The sequence below is a fragment of the Macrosteles quadrilineatus genome, unplaced genomic scaffold (genome assembly GCF_028750875.1).
Source record: "Macrosteles quadrilineatus isolate MER2022 unplaced genomic scaffold, UCM_ALF_1.0 Scaffold_3__2_contigs__length_128488019, whole genome shotgun sequence".
NCBI lineage: Eukaryota > Metazoa > Arthropoda > Insecta > Hemiptera > Cicadellidae > Macrosteles > Macrosteles quadrilineatus.
Genome location: NW_026542596.1, coordinates 73318569 through 73337274, shown reverse-complemented (window position 1 = coordinate 73337274; position 18706 = coordinate 73318569). Strand labels below are relative to the sequence as shown.

The 18706-nt window shown below is 35.9% G+C and overlaps 1 protein-coding gene across 1 annotated transcript; it reads left to right on the top strand.

Moving 5' to 3' along the window:
- Positions 1-528: 528 nt before the first annotated feature.
- LOC128991054 (uncharacterized) lies at positions 529-17222 on the top strand. Its single transcript, XM_054413776.1, has 12 exons — positions 529-740; positions 1726-2927; positions 3155-3292; positions 3492-3644; positions 4365-4570; positions 7776-7944; positions 8846-8956; positions 10180-10319; positions 11832-11937; positions 14833-14882; positions 16376-16502; positions 17037-17222. The coding sequence occupies exons 1-12, from the start codon at positions 670-672 to the stop codon at positions 17102-17104; spliced, it is 2541 nt and encodes an 846-aa protein (XP_054269751.1). The 5' UTR covers positions 529-669; the 3' UTR covers positions 17105-17222.
- The last annotated feature ends 1484 nt before the right edge of the window (positions 17223-18706 follow it).

Here is an 18706-nt window from a genome sequence, read left to right as displayed (position 1 = left end):
TCGCTTATTAAATCCTGATTTCTAACATTGGCTGTTTCTAATCAGCTGGCAACACAAATAGGTTCATGGTTTAAAAACGTTTAAAAGAAAAGTCTAGAAAGTTCATAAATACCTTATGATTCTCTTGTTTACATTTTTCTTGTAAACAAAAAACTGTCATATGGCTACTTTAGTCCCATAAGCCTAATGTTAAAATTTGGAAATTTTAAGTTCGTTTTAAATTGCATTAGCATTATCTAATTGAAATTTGTTTGTTTATTAACCATCTCACTATTAGTCTAAGCAATCTTGTTAAGTTTAGCTGAAATGTGTTCTGCCGTTATTGAGTGATGTTGCTTTATTTGTTGCATTGAAGTTGATCCCAAAGAGCTACGCTCGCTTCGCTCGCTCCGCTCAACAAGGGTATAGTAATAATGAGGCTTTATGGAATGTATTTGAAGGTGCCAAAACGTCAACAAACTTAATTACTAATTTCACTTTCAAAAAATATTTTTTTAATCAGCTGGCTTGTGTTTGTTTTGTAGAAATGTCAAAAATAACGCTTCGAACATCGGAATAATGGTTGAAGATCGTTAAATGCGTTTCTCTATGACTTAGTGAGTGTATTTAAAAGACAATTCTAAACATTCTGTGAAAATATGATGATAGTAGAAGACTATGTAACATTAAATGAATTTACTTTATTTGGCTCTGTGGTGCGGAATATTGCTAACATATGCAGTTTCACTGCCTAGAAGGAGGTAAGTTTAGCGTATATGGGCTAAAATATGGACTAAACAGATACTATGTTTAGGACAATTTGTAAACATTGACAATCAAATTGATTACTTTTTATTTCTGTGTAGAGATTACTTATTGATGTCCCATTTAAATAATATACCAGGCGTGCTCGTGACGGAAATAAAACATTTTTCATTAACTTCCAAATTTTAAATGATCACTGGTAAAAATAATCGAGTAAAATAATATTATTTATTTGATTAATCTCTTAATTTCTCATAGTCATTTCGCTCAACAGTTTTCCAAAAAGTTCTCCCCGTCACAACGTGTGTAATGAGTTAAACACTACGAAGGTTTACATATTTTTTCCTCAGAAATTGCCTTTCCTAACAACTTGTTCGAGAAACTTTTAGTTGAGTTAAGCTTAACACCACAGCAGGTGAAAATAAACCAATGTAGGGTACCATTACGTTTTCCTCAATTAGGCCTATATGAAAAAGGTGATACACAATCCAAAGATAGAAATAGTTTTTAATTTGTTCAAATCACTCCAATGACTAAGTTAACTTCCTGAACTATAGGAAATGAGGGAAATGTTGTTAAAAAAACAAAAGTGCCTCAGTAAGTGAGTTAGTTATAGTTACAGACGTAGAGACAACAAAACTTCCCCTACAGGGACACACAAATTTATATCATCATCGGTTTTACTCGAATGTGATCGTGTGCTCCATGACATGCAAGTACGTAGCAATCCGATTATGTAGGCTCTCTCTTGTAAATCCTGTAAGTCTTAATTGCATCAATAACCTCTCTACCTTGTGATCCTTTTACCCTAATTGGTTTGATAATGTTTCACATGGGTCATGAACCACACAGATCCAGTACAGGGTTTTTGCGTTCATTTTTACATAATATACATGACGTGAAATGACCTTTGAATATGAATAGAAATAGACGCTTTTTGAGCAATTTATTTGTTTATGACTGACAAATGTTCTTTTTCAGGCATATAAAGTATCCCGTGACAAAAATTCCAAATTCAGACAACGAGCGTGGTCACCCAACAGCCCTTGAGGTCCTGGAAAACACGCTTCTACAAACAAACGTCAGAGCACGTAGATACAACCGTCGACGATGCGGACGCGGAGACCGATCAAACCAGTACTTTGACAAAGAACCGACCCAACCTTTACACCGTGACTTGTCAAGAAAGGGAAGTGCCACAATAACAAGTGATATTGACACCTGTAAAGATTCTTTTGGAGAAGGAAGTCCATTGTGCATGCCAAGAAAGAGGCGGAAAAAGTCTTTTGTGGGGATTCCAGATGTTCATAAAAGGTTGTTTCGATCAGAGTTAGGTGCTGTTAAAAACATTACATTGTCAAACTCTCCCGAAGATTTCTTTGGTGTCTTCAAATCTTCGGTTGATAAAGCATATGCTGCACCACCTTCCAATGTCAATTCTAAATTAAATTCATCATCAGCATTTACTACTCCAGTGTATACAACTACTGGTTCCACTTTCCAAAATGCAACGTCAACAAAGACTACTATAAAGGTCTCAGATGGATCATCGTTTCCACCATCTATGAGCACATTTTCTAAAACTCCTTCAGTTGGGTCTGTAGGGAGAGCAATGAGGGATCAAAATACCCACATACAGCCTCCAGGAAACTTCAGAAACGTTGAATCCCAGCCTCAGCTATTCTATCTGGAGGAAGTTGGTTCAATGCAACGTGATTTTGCAGATACCAAGGGAGTTGAAGAAGAGGATAATGGAGTTTTATCAGAACAAAATACTTCTCCCGAAGAAACTTCAACAGAAACTACAACAATCGAGGTAGAAAAATCGATCCAGTCAACTTTTGCCCCAGAAATCACCTCCGTAGGACAAACGTACAGCAAGAGTCAATGTGAATTGGATACAAAGAAACGCTGTATTTGTTCCTTTTCTTCGGTCGAAGCTGATATTCAGAATATGTTCAACCAGCCTTCACCTGAGTTCACAGAGGAAATAATGGAGGGAATTGTCAGCGTGAAGTGTAGAATTTATACTCCTATGCCATCAGACTTCAACCTTAACACGAACGCTAAACCTAGAGTATTGAAAGGGAAACACACTCCTTTTGCTGTGGACAATCGTCAAGGTGCAAAAGAGGTTACTGAGAGTTCACTAAACGAATACATCATGTACAGCGCTGTTGATGGTTAGTATTTTCTTTATATACATCACTATTACGTTCTAAAGTGTTAATCGAATTAACATTTCGCTTCACACAATATAACAGTTAAGACCTAAAAGACATACAACACGGAAGGAGAGAATGTAAGAGAGAGTTTATAACCAAACACGAGAATGTTAAAAAGGGTGTAAAATTTATATTTACGGTAAATAATTGACTGTAATCCAATAAAATAAGTATTTATATTTCAGACGGCATCACCCGAGTTTTCGTCACATCGGACGTAAAGATACCTTGCTTCCCAAAATCCGACATCCACCTTTCGTCCTCAGACGCCGACCATGTGAAGTACACTTGGACCTTCGGCAAGAAAAAGCAAGCTATCACTCGTAAGTCTTAGGACAAGGATATTATTTGCTTTCAAAAATAGTCCTGACTAATGAAACAGCTGGTCTTAGCCAGTAACAAAGCTACACAAGGCATCACACACCAACACTCATCCTTCACTCTTTGGTTAAAATACGCACATGGCGTCCCCATCTTAAATAAATATGAACTCGCATAACTGATTAATGCAATTGATTTCAGAGGGACGAATAACAGAGGACTCAGACGGCGACGGTTCCTTGACTATAGAAGACGTTGAAGTGACGGATGCGATGAACTATAGCTGTGAGATCGACTATATCCATCCTGACACTGGGGAAAGGACTACTGATGTTTTCACACACAGTCTCTCTGGTGAGATAAGTCCTTGAACTATCTACTGTAAAATTATTTTAATGAATAAACAACTTACATGTTGGAACGTGATATTTTGAAGCCAGGAAACAGTTTTAATTTGTGTTTTCAAATTATGACCGCTAGAATCTTGTTGCGTTCTCAGTTTGATGTTTTTACAACGATCATTAGCTTCGTAACAAACCTTTGACGATTGTTTAAACAAATCTACTTGCGTACAGTATACAATGTTGATCCAGTAGACTGTTTACTTACTGTTTTAGGATGCTTACGTGATCAGTCCAATAGATCAATCACTGAACTGAAACATCACTGAACTGGAATCTATGGTGTGACAGAATTGAAAATACATGTACATGCAAGGGATTCGAAAATTAAATAATGAAACTAGAGGCATCCCTGAAGCTAGAGTATAATAGGTGTTTAATTTTGTAACTGATATTATATAACACGTTCTTAATACCTACTATTTAAATTAGAGTTCCAGAATTTTGAAATTTTACTGCTGTACTGCATGTAGAAAAAGGGGGCTGGGAGTGCCATGTCAGTTATAATTTTGCACTAAATTAACACATTTGTTTGTTTATAAATTACTTAACTAATGACCTTCTCATAAGTACGTCTGTTTCCCTTTCTTAAGAAAGTAATTTTTCACTTTAACCCTGAAAGCAACTTCTCCTCTTAGATTTACGTAGTTTGACATATTTTCTTTTTCCCTAGTGGTGACGTTACCCATCGTCAGCTCCAGAGCAACGGTCCACTACAAGTCTACGGCGTCGTGTGACGAGAGCCTGCTGGAGATGTTCGAGATGTACCTTCCTCAGCAAGTTGAGCGGACCATCTGTCCAGCAGACGACGCACCTCAGCTGTGCAGCGTGTCCATTCACAGCCCTGTGTGTCACATTGAAGCCCAGGACGATGCTCAGGTAATAACGTGCTGTATGATGTGTATTCTGCCCCAAACATTTTCCCATTGGTCCTCCACTGTTTTTGTCCGTAAGGTGCAGCTTCTTCGACTTCTCAATGCGGTCAGTCTACGTCTCTCTTAATATTATAGTCAAATAAACTTGTACAGGGATCTCTACATTTCCGCATATCAGACACTCGGCCCCAGAAGGTGGTCAAAGTCCCACCGGAAATTAAACTGATGTTAAGGATCCACACTCCCCAAGTGCATGCTGCTGGGGCTCCACACGCCTCAAAGTGTGGGGTTCCAGGCCTCCACACACCTTAAATTGTGGGGTTCCGGGCTCAACTCAACACGCCTCAAAAGTGCGTGGTTCCGGGGTAATGAATACAGAACCTTTTAAGGTTTTAAGGTTTATTCATTGGTTCCACACGCCTCAAAGTACGGGGTGCCGGGGCTCCACACGCCTAAAAGTACGGGGTGCCGGGGCTCCACACGCCTAAAAGTACGGGGTGCCGGGGCTCCACTCACCTCAAAGTGTAAGGTTATATTATATTGTTATATATTAATAACAATGGATATACACACACCTCAAAGTGTGCGGTCCCGGGGCTCAACACGCCTTTAAAGTCCGGGGTGCCGGGGCTCAACCACCTCAACACGCCTCAAACTGCGAGGTCCCGGGGCTCAACGTGCCTCAAAGTGTGGTGTGCCGGGCCTCAAAGTAAGGGGGTTCCGGGGCTCAACACGCCTCAAAGTGTGCGGTCCCGGGGCTCAACACGCCTTTAAAGTCCGGGGTGCCGGGGCTCAACCACCTCAACACGCCTCAAACTGCGAGGTCCAGGGGCTCAACGCGCCTCAAAGTGTGGTGTGCCGGGCCTCAAAGTAAGGGGGTTCCGGGGCTCAACACGCCTCAAAGTGTGCGGTCCCGGGGCTCAACACGCCTTTAAAGTCCGGGGTGCCGGGGCTCAACCACCTCAACACGCCTCAAACTGCGAGGTCCAGGGGCTCAACGCGCCTCAAAGTGTGGTGTGCCGGGCCTCAAAGTAAGGGGGTTCCGGGGCTCAACACGCCTCAAAGTCCGTGGTTCTGGGGCTCCACACGCCTCTGATTATTGTGTGCCGGGATTTAACACGGCTCAAGGAGCGGAAGCCAGGGCTTAATATATATCGCAATGAAACAAATTACAATTTTACCTGCAGTCAAGAAGGGGAAAAGTGAGAAAAAGTATGTTGAAAAGGCGGACTAAAAGTCATAGGTGTAGCAAAACATTATAAATGTCCGAAGTTAAAAAAATAAAGTTGTAGTTTAGAACTATAGATTTGAAATAGTTTTTAGCGAATTTCCCATATAGGGAATAAGCTATTACCGTAGTACTCATGGTAAGACCTGGACGCGGGACCGATTTTTTTTTTCGTTTTGAGGTCCCTAGAGGCTAAAAACAGAATCCGTTCAAATTCATATATATATATATATATATATTTATATATTTATATATATATATATGTGTGTGTCCGTTAGCACGATAACTCGAGCAAAAATGATCCGATTTTGATGAAATTTGGTACAAACGTGTAAACCTACGTTTATTTGAACGAGTTCGCGATCCAGCATGATCGGACCATGGGAACGGGGGTTTATGGGGGGTTTTATGGGGTAAAAATTGGTTTTTCCCATTTTTGACCCAAAAAACATAAAATTTAGCAATTTCATTCCAAACCATTTTGTAGAGCTCAAAAAAACAAATAATTTAGTATATTGAAGCGTTATTATGCGCCTAATGGTTACGGAGAAAATTCCAAAAAACTGTAAATTTAAAATTCCCATGTTATTCTTATGGAGAATAAGTAAACTGTTGTAGTTTGCTTGTTTATGAACATATTTTGATCAAATTTGGAAAATGTTTTTATTCCTTACTAACTATTAACATTTTACAAAAAAAAAAAAAAAAAAAAAAACTGTTTTACCCTCCCTGATGCAGCAAACCTAAGTACTTGTTAAACTAATTATATTTAAATAGGAAATAAATGTTATATTTTTAAGTAGACATTTTAGTTTAAATCCAATCAGGCAAATGGAAATTCGCTTAGTCTGCAGGTTTGCTGCGGCGGGGGTATTTTAAGCGTTCACTGTGTTGTTTTAACATATAGCTTACACAAAACTTGTTTACCGTTTAGGCCCTATTTGAACGATGATTGAAAATATATAGGCCTGTATGGTATTACCCAGAGCTTTACTTTATACTAAGTAATAAACCACTAGAGACCCTAAAGCATCTCCAAAATAGTTTAGAACAATAAACCATTCCTAGCTATATGTATTGATAACTCTCAATTAAGTTGAAACCATCCTCAAAACTCACTTGAATATCTGATGAGCTGAATCGATGGACACTCGAAAAGTTGGAAACTTTTTAATATCCCTGGATCGATAGAGAGCTTTGGGGATATTGAAATAATTGTTTCTTTTACGATAGTATTATTTAGTAGCTATTTACTCGCAAAAGACTGGATAAGAAAGTTTAAACATCAAATGACATACCGTCTTAATGCATGCAGCATGCGTGTATTTATTTCATCCAAGATCCTAAAAGCATGAAACAAATAAATAAAACTTGTTTATGTTTAACTTGTTTCACAACGATGAGAATTTCTCGCGTCAATTAATATCACTGAACAACAGATTTTAACTCTAAACCATTACTTAATAGTTTGTTGTATGGCAATGTTGTGAAAAACTTAAGTTCTTAAGAGTAAAGCGAGAGTAGTGTCTACAGATGAAAGTTCCAAATGGTAAAATTTGCTTGTTCCCACATTTATTGTAGTTTATTAAGTGTACGGACTATAATGTTAAACAGATTTTTGGTACCTATTTTCATTGTGGCAAGTTACACGTGTCACAACACTTACCTTGAGAATCTTTAAGGTGTTCCCTTCTTCAATTTTTTTAAGATTTTTTGATTATTTTTAAGGCTACAATCACGCAAGTACTATTTTGCAATGCAAGATTGCGGTGCTTCACAACTCACTCGAGGTTGATGGTTCAATGCTGAGAAAACTCCGTAGCTTTTTGAATGTACACCTTTCCTTGATCATTTGGTTGTGATTAAAATTGTTAAGAAACAGCGTATCATAGTCAGTGACAAAACTACACAGCTCACGCCCTCATCGTTCATTGCATTGCAATTGCAACTTACGTAGCGTTATCTCAGTGATTTGTTGCAGAACTCCATGGAGTTGTCCCTCAACTTCGACGTGTTCATCCACAGACCCGGAGTGAAGGAGTTGGCAAAGTTGAAGGCGAAGCTGTGTGACCCCGACTGTCATCTGTTGATCACATTCAAACTGCTGCAAATCTTCCGGGAGAGCGTGCAAGAAGTGGCTATGGTTCCAAGTATGTCACTTTGAAACTAAGACACAAATTGTAATTTGGTTAATTTGTAATTTGGCTTTTATTAAGGTTAGTTTTGCAGGTTAGCTAAGCAGTGTTAGGTGTAATTTTTATACCTAATAGTTTGTTGTACCTAATACTTCCACTGCTTATCTTGATGTATTTTAGAAGTATATAAAAACAATTGTTTGATCCGTTTGCATTTTGTAAAGTTGATGTATAATCAATGTGCAACATAATTTAAAAAATATAAAACTGAACAACTACGTTTTACAGACTACGTGTACAAACTGAACAACGTACTGAAAACTAGTTTTTTTTTTCACATTTCTGTTATTATTTGATAACAAACTTGTTAATTCATAAGGCTCTACGTTGAAAATAGTAAAATGTGAATTTTCTCTCAACAAATGTACAGTTCATACAATATAAATCCATGATATAGTTTACACTTAAAGAGCAATACCTCATCTACATGTAAAGTTTCATTAAAACCATTTAGAGCTGTACCTGACTTACGTGAACCAATTATACAAGATTTGTTCATTTAAATGGGTTTGGTTTAAGTAGTTTCGCATTTAAGGTTCAAAAGTTCATAAGTGTTGTATACTAGTGTTTTAAACCTTTTCTGTATTTGCTTCTTTTTGAAAATATGCCATTATCCATTATGTATACCGCAAATTGAAACCTCACGCTACTTTGGTAATGTTGTTGCAGTTAGCTTTTAAGGTGGTCAAGCAGAATTTAGGTTTCCAACACTTGCAGGTATTTTAATTACTGACTTTCTTCTGGCATTTATTTTTGTTGTCATTTTTTACGCTCGCGTATTTTGCGTTCGTTTTTTTCTAGCTCCAGGTAAGTTTTGACAGTTCATACAAGAAATGTAGTGTTTATTTGGTTGCAGTAAAGTCCGAGATCCAGGGTGGAGGAGTGTTTACACCACTTCCAAACTCTGTCAAAGTCAAGTACATCTTCGGTTGCATTGGCGGGTACTACTTGGACAACGGCTTTTGTTGTAAGTAAAAGTGCTGTGTTTCCATGAACAGTTTAAAATATAGAGTGTGTTTCATGGAAAGCCATGTATGTAGCATAAAAATAAATGTACCTATCCAAATTAGTTAGGTGCATTTATTTTAAGTTGACAGACACAATAATGTATGCTAACTTATTACTAATCAGACAATTCTAAGAACTTCGATATGTTAACTAATTTTACCTACGACCGTTTTTTAAGGTAGCCGTTTCAGTACAGTTCTTAGAATTGAAAAGTATCCCATAACCGCATTGTTTACTTTCATAACAGCATTGTTTACTTTCATAACAGCATAGTTTTACTCATAACAATACGGTTAACGGACCAATGAGGTTCAAGGATTGAGAGAGGAGAAGTAAAATTGTAATGATTCAAAATTCAACTAATCAGCTGTTCAGGCCAATTTAATTGTTGATTGGTGCAATTAGTGTGTTTTTTTGCATCACTGTCAGTGGCAATGAGAGGTTATAAACGAAAACCTCTTAAATTATAAAAAGTGATTTTTAGTAATTAAAACAATGTCGTAGGTAAAGTAGTGTACGCAGCTCGCGTAAATATTGTTAACGACACTCGTAGAAGTGTTTAAGGCACTCGCCAAGGGTCGTACCTTAAATTTTCTACTCGTGTCGTTAACACTATCTTTACGCAATCGTTGCGTAAACTACTATTACAAGTTAATAATAGTTGAACTGTACGTCGATAACTTGTACTGCAAACGAGATGTGCTGCGCTCAACCGAGAAAACGGCGAACTTCCAGGCTACAATATGTTACAGTACATTTCGTTCAACATTTGTCTAATTTTTCCCCTATAAATCTGTTATGAGGTCCTTTTGGGTCCATGTCAACACATCTTAATACTATGGTGCTTCTAAAATGACCGACGAACGTTTTCTAGCTATCCAACCTATATAAAGGTTCGTCTTAATCGATAAAAAAATCTGAAATACGGGTGAAATAGAAGACGTTTCCTAACACATCTATATATAATGCTATAATTACAAGACATGTAGGCCTAGTATATATTCTGGATGAAATCGCGATCGATTTCGAACAGTCGTCATCAGGTCCAAACAGGAGAAAACATACAAAATGTTCCATTATTGTTCGGGGTGTTACCAAACGAATTAACATTGTTGATTCGTGGAGTTGAACACTTGCTAAATGTCGGTTTATTACATTTTGTGTTTACTCGTGTGGTTGCAGTGGCTTGTCCCGAGGGCACGTATAGTGACGACGGTGCCACCGAGTGTCAGCAATGCCCGCTACACACATACAGTGTCAATGTGGGCACTAGGAGATGCACACCATGTAAGAACCTATGGATGCCCATCTGCAACGAGCATGTAAGTCCTTACTGCACCAACCAACCAAGTCTCACAATTAACCGAGCCACACAATACCCACAACAAAACATTCAACCGTAATATCCAACCAACTACAACAACACAAACAATGGACAACCAAACCAACAATAACAACACAAACAGTGACAACAACCAAACCAACTACAACAACACAAACAATGACAACAACCAAACCAACAACAACAACAACAAACCAACTACAACAACCCAACCAACCACAACTGTCAAAGCAACTACAGTACATCTACCCATCCAACCACAACAACTGCAATAACCCAAGCAACTACAACAACCCAACTAACTACAACAACTCTACCCCCTACAACAACAGATGTTAACTGTAAGAAAGGACCATGAGGTCCTAAGTTCGCCTCAATAAAGAAGCATTTTCATTTCATTTCATTTAAACAACCCAACCAAATACAACAACACAAACAATGACAATAACCAAACCAACGACAACAACACAAACAGTGACAACAACCAAACCAACTACAACATTACAAACAATGACAACAACCAAACCAACAACAACGACAAAAACCAACTACAACAACCCAACCAACCACAACTGTCTAAACAACTACATCTACCCATCCAACCACAACAACTACAATAACCCCACCAACTAAAACCAAAAACACCCAACAAACCACAACAACAAGATACCACATCTACTACTATAATCCCGTGGTAAACTTACCTCAAAATCTATAATCAAACAACCTTAGACCAACAGATGCCCACAAACTTGTATTACTGATACTGATACATATTTCCAAAGACTGTCCCTATTTAAATAAGCTTTTAACTATTAATTTAGCTAAACAATTGATTCTTTGTCGTTTTTATTTAAGTTTGTGTGCAGTTACATAGTAATAAAATACTACACAGTGAACATTATGTATACTATTTCATTGAATATTAAATTAGTTTAAGGACATAAGACTGGTTACGAATAAAAAAATAACTGAAGAACAGCATTTACAGAAATTAACATGTATGCTTATTACAAGCACAGTTGTTAAAGGCCAATTTACACTCGCCAAAAGATTATTAAAAGGCAACCCAACATTGATAGAACTAATAAGGTAAAGCTCAGTGCTGTAACTGATTGTACTGGACAAAGTACAAACAATTACAAAGTATAATATATTCTTGCACAGATTTGGATGAGCTCGGATGAGAATTTGAATGCAAATGCAATATGGAAGATGAGTATTTCCAGATATTCAAGTGCATATGTCTGCATTTTGTAGCCACTGCTTGTACATGATAAAGGTTTTGAAAAGCTGATGTTTAAAATTGTGTGTAAGGTTGCTGATACCGTTTTTAACACTTGTTTGGATGATCCTTTCGGGATGTCGTTGGATGTTCAATATTACTGGCATCGAGTTTTAGGGATGAACAGCATACTGGTTTTTGAGGGTTTTATTTTAGACAGGTATTTATTAAATCTTAGTTTAACACTAATCACATATATATTTTCAGTTTGAAACCGTTAACATAATGATGATTGTGGTCATGGTTGCTGTGGTTATTGTTTTGCTGGGAATATTTATTGTATACTACTTCTTCTGCTACAAAGGACGGAATTGTGAGTATTACAGGACTAAATATGCTTAAGGGAACAAACTAAGGTATAGCCACCATAATATACTGTTAGTAGATTTCGTGTCATATTTCGAAAGTCTGCAGTCTATTTCGACGTGGGTGTCGTGTCTGGTAACATTTGAGTGCGCTGGTGTCTACTAAATGTAATTATTTCATTTCGAGGTATATTTTAAAATGTGTGCTAAGTCATTGGATATCATACCAGAGGAAAATAAATACACAATAGTGTATGAACAGATAATTTTAGGGTTAAAATACTTTTAAAGTTAGATAAATAAGCTCAATATTTAACATAATTACACACCTTAAGAATACCAAAAAGAGAGACAGAATACGGAATGATACATATTGTTGTAGAGGGTCTTCTGCCGATCTGTAATTATTAAGCTACATGTTCTACCCGTGCTTTGCAACGGGAAGAGGACACAAAATAGAAACATTTTAATCTTTACATCTGTTGCATATAATAGTTAGGTACACATCCGCCAACGCTTTTAGAAACAAAATTCAACTTTTATAGCCTTAATAGAAACGTTTAAGTTATGACTTTTAAATCTGGTAAGTAGTGGATACCACCATTTTGGTTTTGATTAATTTTAAATTTTGTGTAGGCTGATATGAGAAAAACTGACCAAATCTTTGAATAAAACTTTGACATACATGATTTACCTTCATCTCCCTTAATAACATATCTTTTAATTTATTATTGACATTTTAAATTTCAATTTGGAAGTTGCAAAAATACTAATTATTAAATTTAAATGAATATTTTTTTTTAATTTCACTCTTCTTTATATTAAATCACAAATTCTTCCATCTTCAGTTTCTTCACTCACAATAAATCATTAGCAAAACTAAGTCAGCTGTTATAAGCTTTAGAAATATTGCTGTGCCTTATCAATACAGTCTTTTGAAATATAAAAGGAACTATATCTAGAGGTACTATAAAAAATGTTAAACAAATAATTTTGCATTAAAGACAGCAGACAAAACTAATATGATTATCAAAGCATCAAGGACTAAAAAATGTAATAGCAAATACAGTATGTTTCATTGCATCTCTGATTTTACTCTACAAAAATATTATAAACATCTTAAACCAGTTCTTTTAATCAGTTCCATCGTACATTTCCTTTACATTTTCACACTTACCATTAAGTAAACATAGTAACAGATATTTCATTAATTTTAGAAACAAAAGAACACTGTGTACTGCTTAGTTTTATGATATTTTCCTTGGTTTAATTTAATCAGTGGTGTGGCAAAACACAAATAACAAAAGTATCAAATAAAGTAAATGTGAACTGAAAGCTATGTTAAGATAAAATAAGAGTATTTTGTATTACCATTTGATAATTAAATATAGTTACACGTATACAACAGATTTAAAAAAACAAAAATCGACTACGTACAATTTAGTTATTGATGATATTCTTTAGTTAAATTAAAGCATAGGTTTAGCAAAACACAATAACTTAATTTACCTAAATATACATATAAAAAACAATGTGATGTGCAAGTTATGTTAAGTTAATCTAAGACATGTTAAGTAGTTAGGATTTATTTAAAGTAGCCTCCAAATGCATACAAAACATCTATACATTGTAATTTTCATACTGTTTCCATGAAAACATATCAATAACATTATTTTCATAACTTAGACGTTTTAAAAAATCCAAAGCAGAGCCGGAGTTGTAGTGGGGCCTTGAGTTGATACAGCAACGGTTACAGAATCAGTTTTTTTTATATAATCATCGACATAGTTTTAGAATAAATAATCCATGATAAAAGGTTAGATTAAAATAAACCTACCTCATAGTTATGGAAAATATTATATTTAATTTCTTTGTATCAGCTGTCTGAAATTGTGATATATGCAGTTTAGCAGTTTATTCTTGTTTACATTTAAATGTCAAAGCAAATGTAAACAAACATTGTTAGTGTTCTCATCCCAGCCATGGAGACCTATCAATATTTACTTTTAAAATGTTCACATCAGAGCTTTTAAAGCCAAAGGGGCAAAGCCTACGGTCAGTATTGAAATGTGAATAGTCCTATAATGGTCCTTGGTATGGTAGGTATATTTTTGTAATATTTAAGCCCGGTTGGTTTAGTAGTTTTTGCACCTATTAGTAACACACATACAGACAGACACCATTAGATTTTTATATAATAGTACAGATGAATGATTATCTGCATTTACTAAGCTGCCGATTGTATTTCTTTCAATGATATTCAGACATCTTCCAAACTATCGTATGTGTTTTTACTAATTTACGTCATCTACCTTTGAGTTTACTAAACGTGAAACTAAAACCACCAAACAAAAATGTTTGTTATATAAGAGCTTCCTTTGTACGCTTGAAATATTTTACCATCTATACGAAAACTCAAGTTACAGTATAACAAAAACACAGTAAAGAAATATGAGTACATAGATAATGAATGTATAATACTGTACTAGATAATTACGTTCATATCCATTAACTCTTATATTTTGCTTACTTTACTTTTTTAATAGCGTTGTTGTTGGTGATGCCCAGGCAGGTTATAAATACATTCGACAAGGAGAGTATGTGAAACATTGTTACACAATTATTGTTTGTGCTTTATTATTTCGGATTTGTAGTGAAAATTCTGCGATAGGCTACATGGTACGAACAGCTGTTTTACAGTCAAAACACAACTTGTTTAATCTCACTGGGCGCTGGTCTCAGTTCGCATGATATCATCTCGAGCCCAGAGTTCACGTTACGCAAAATAACCATGACATCATCTCACCGGCCACCAGACCAAACCTTGAACAGCTTGAATTATTCAGTAGATTACATGTTTTCTCGTAAAATTACTAAAATTGTACTTTTATACGTGTTTGCAGGGCAAGAGGTGTTGAAAAGAGGCCAAAGAGAGAAAATGGCAAAGTCTGAGGTATTATGCTACACATAGTTATTTTAGGACTTAGTGGTAAACATAAATGGTTAGTTCCTATATCTTCTGCTGATCAGAAGCGCTCAGAAAATGTCAATATATTCTATATAATGTAAAGGTATGCTTCAGCGTTTAAATAGCAGCACTTGAAAAATCTCTTCTCAAAGTAAGCCACAATGCAGTTGTCTGCTAGCAATATTGAGCGGAGCTAGCATATTAATCCTGCAATAATCTTAACTGACTACTTGAAGTATCCTAATACAATGGTTCATTTGATTCACACAAATGTAGGGTTACCTCCCGCTATCTCCGCGTCCCGCCATCTCCGTGTACCGCTACCTCCGAATTTCAGAGTGACCCCTACAATCCTCGGTTACTTCCTGCGTTAAGTCTTTCCGTCCAAACCTAACCTAACCTAACTTAACTTAACCTAACCTAACCTAACCTAACCTAACCTGGCCTAACCTAACCTAACCCACGGGTTAAATTTTCATTAAATCTTCCATCCACGGGGCTTTGCAGCCGTGGATGCAATGACAGCTAACAACGCAGGCAGTGACGGGATTATAAGGGTCACTCAAGAATTCGGAGATGGCGGGACAGATTTGGGTTCGGAGATGGCGGAACGCGGAGATAGTGGGAGCACACGAAATGGAGTGCCTAATTGCAGTATCCAAAGTCAATGGTGGTTCGCATAAATGGAATTCCTATTTGCAGTACCTATTCATAGTCTGCATTAATGGTACGTCTAGTTCACATAAATGGAAAGTATTTAAAGTCAATGGTGCATCAGCCTACTTCTAGCTACCCTAATTATTGATTATTTATTTTGTTGGGTATTATGCTCAAGGATATTAATCCAATTGTGCTTCCCTTTTCTCCGAACGGTATTTGTAATGCCCTATTTTAGATGATTCGTTGACTAGCATACGTTGCGACTCTTGTTTACCTTTTTAATGTTATCTCGCAAATAATGTCATGGCAACCAGTTATCCCGTAAGGCCCTCGTTAAATTTCTAAAAGTCTAAATTCACGTAGGGAAAAGCCCTGTGGTCCGATTTGCACCATTTCAGAGTTATACCTTCCCATGGTTGGTTACTATGACTGTGCTAAATTTCTTGCAGATCGCTTCAGCCTTTCAGGAGGAGTTGTATTTGTAAAACAAAAGCAGGAGTGTAGGGCTTCGCTTCGCTCCACTCAACAAACGAAGCTATTTCAATTTCTTAGTACTGACTTTGTGGTTCAGTCAAATATAAATGATGATCATTGAACTTGTGGGTTAATTGGGTTGATAATATTGGGTTCATATTTTTGTGATAATTTTCTTTACCATGCAACCTAACCTTTCCAGAAAAATATTACACAAAATCGTGACCGGGAGCTAGTAAATATTATAGAGATTAAACCTTGAACTTACGAACACCAAGTAAAATTTACTTTCATTAACTCTTCCTTTATTACATGTAAAATTTATTCATTTATCACAATTTCAGAGAATACGGTCAAGAAAAGAAGTCAAGCGTGCAGTAGGAATGAGAGAAGTCGGAGGAAAAAACGTCAAAGTATCGAGGAAAAGTGAACTAAGCGAAGAGGATCTTCAACGTCTTTTGCAATCCTCAGGTAATACAGTAACACCACGGATATTTGAACAGAGAAGGTAGTGGATGATAAACGTAAACAAATTACGTCACTGGTCCGAAATAAAACTAAGTTGGTATTAAAATGGCAATAGCATTAGACAGTCAAAATGTGAAACAAAACCAGGTGTTAGGTTGGTTCACATTCGGGTTGGTGACGTCATTTGTTTATGTTTCATTCATACGGTTTCTGTTTCTATAATATCAATATCCGTGAGAACTACTCATCATCACTGACCCGTCACCGTATCTAAAATCAAGACGTTGTAATGTTGATAGGTTGATTTGGTACCAGCTAGGGGAATCAACTCATTGTTTAATGGCCTTATGTATGTACAATCCCACAATCCCCTAGACAAATATACTAAGTACAATGTACTTAATCCCCTACCCCTAGTGAAAATGGCGGCCAACGTCTCGCAATTCTCTCATTCAGTGCTCCAGTTAGCTCAGTGCTCATCGATCAGACTTTATTTTATACTACAAAGCATTATTTATTTAAAATTGTATGTTTAAGGTGAATCTGCAGACGAATCAGAACCTAGGGAGAGCCTAAAAGAAAAACACGTAAGAATAAAAAAATAAACACAAAGATGTCAAATATCTATAAAATAAACAATCATCAACTGTCTTTGTTGGCGTTTGCATCGAGGAGATATGACGAACCTTATACAGTACAAGAATATTACTGTGTAAAGAAGTACAACGATATTTGTAATGCTGTATGTATGAAATAAAACTAATTAGTAATAGTATACCTGAGTTACTGTTTTGTTTGAGGTATTTTTGTATTATTATTTATTAGCTATACAACAATATTGCACAATATAATAATGTCTATGATCAATAATAACTGCTACAAATTGATACGGTTTAACTATGTTGAAAGCAAGTAAGTGTGGTTTTGTGAGGGTATGACTGATGAGCATGACATGCTGAAACCGTGCTTGACAAGTGATAAGTTATTGTACAAATCACTTTAGTCACGTATTCCATGTATTGTTAAACCTGTATTCAACCTGTATATTTTGTGTTGATAATGCTGTATTAGACGGCAAAATAATATTTGACCCTAGCATGTAAAGTATTAAAGTAAAGCATTAAATTACATGTCGCATCCAATAATTTCAATTTACAATAAATATAATCCAAATTGATATAAAATCACTAAAAAGTTTATTTGGTGAACACATTCATAAAATTTATTTAAAGGTAATTAAAAGTACAAAACTTTATACTAGGATGGAATTTACTGTCATAAAGGAAACATTTACTCTTTTTCCATCACTGTCAACACTACGAGTTTTGTTATTAGCATAGCATTTTCTCTATGTCTAATTAATGTAAAAGACATGAACTAGAAACTATGTAGGCAATTGTTTTGGAAACTGTTTTTGAATTCTTAATAGAGCTGTGATAGATTAAAGTTTTAAGGAATAGTTTTCTCGGACTATAAATAAAATTTCAATATTCAAATGTCAGTGATACAAGCTAAATCTCCTGGGAAATATTATGTACACAGAGGCACAACATGCTTCTTTGTAAAGGTATGCTTTTGTCTGGTACTTATAGAGTTGGTTTTCAAGTTAACTATTTTTTGTTATTCCACAATCTTGAAAATGTTTTTTTATACGTTTTTGAATGAAAAGTGATTAATCGACGTATGCGCACTTCAACATGGCTGGACATCAAATTTACATTTTTACCTGCGTTAAATTTTTCAATTGAATGCGAGAAGATGAGACATGTACTTGCAGTATCATAAATTAATAGCACGGTATGTGATAAAATGTGTTATAGGCCTACACTGGCTACACGATTCTACACTCATGATAAATTCATATAGGTCTAGCACCGTATGTTGTTTCGGTTTTCATGTGTCATAAACAACATTGAGACAACGTAAAGCTGGCTTTGAAGGTCAATATGCAGATAGGCCGTATCTACATTCACGAAACAATATCTGTGTAAATTACGTTTGGAAGCTACATGACACACATAGTGCATACGCTCATCAAGTACAGTTGTATTTATAGATGCATTTATATCTTTATTGTATTTTGTACCATTAGTTAGATTACTCCAGCACTAATAATAATGCTAATCACACTACAAACAGATCGGAACACCCTGTAAACTAGTGCAAACATTTGTTAGAAAATACACTTTACAATCGACTAGAACCGT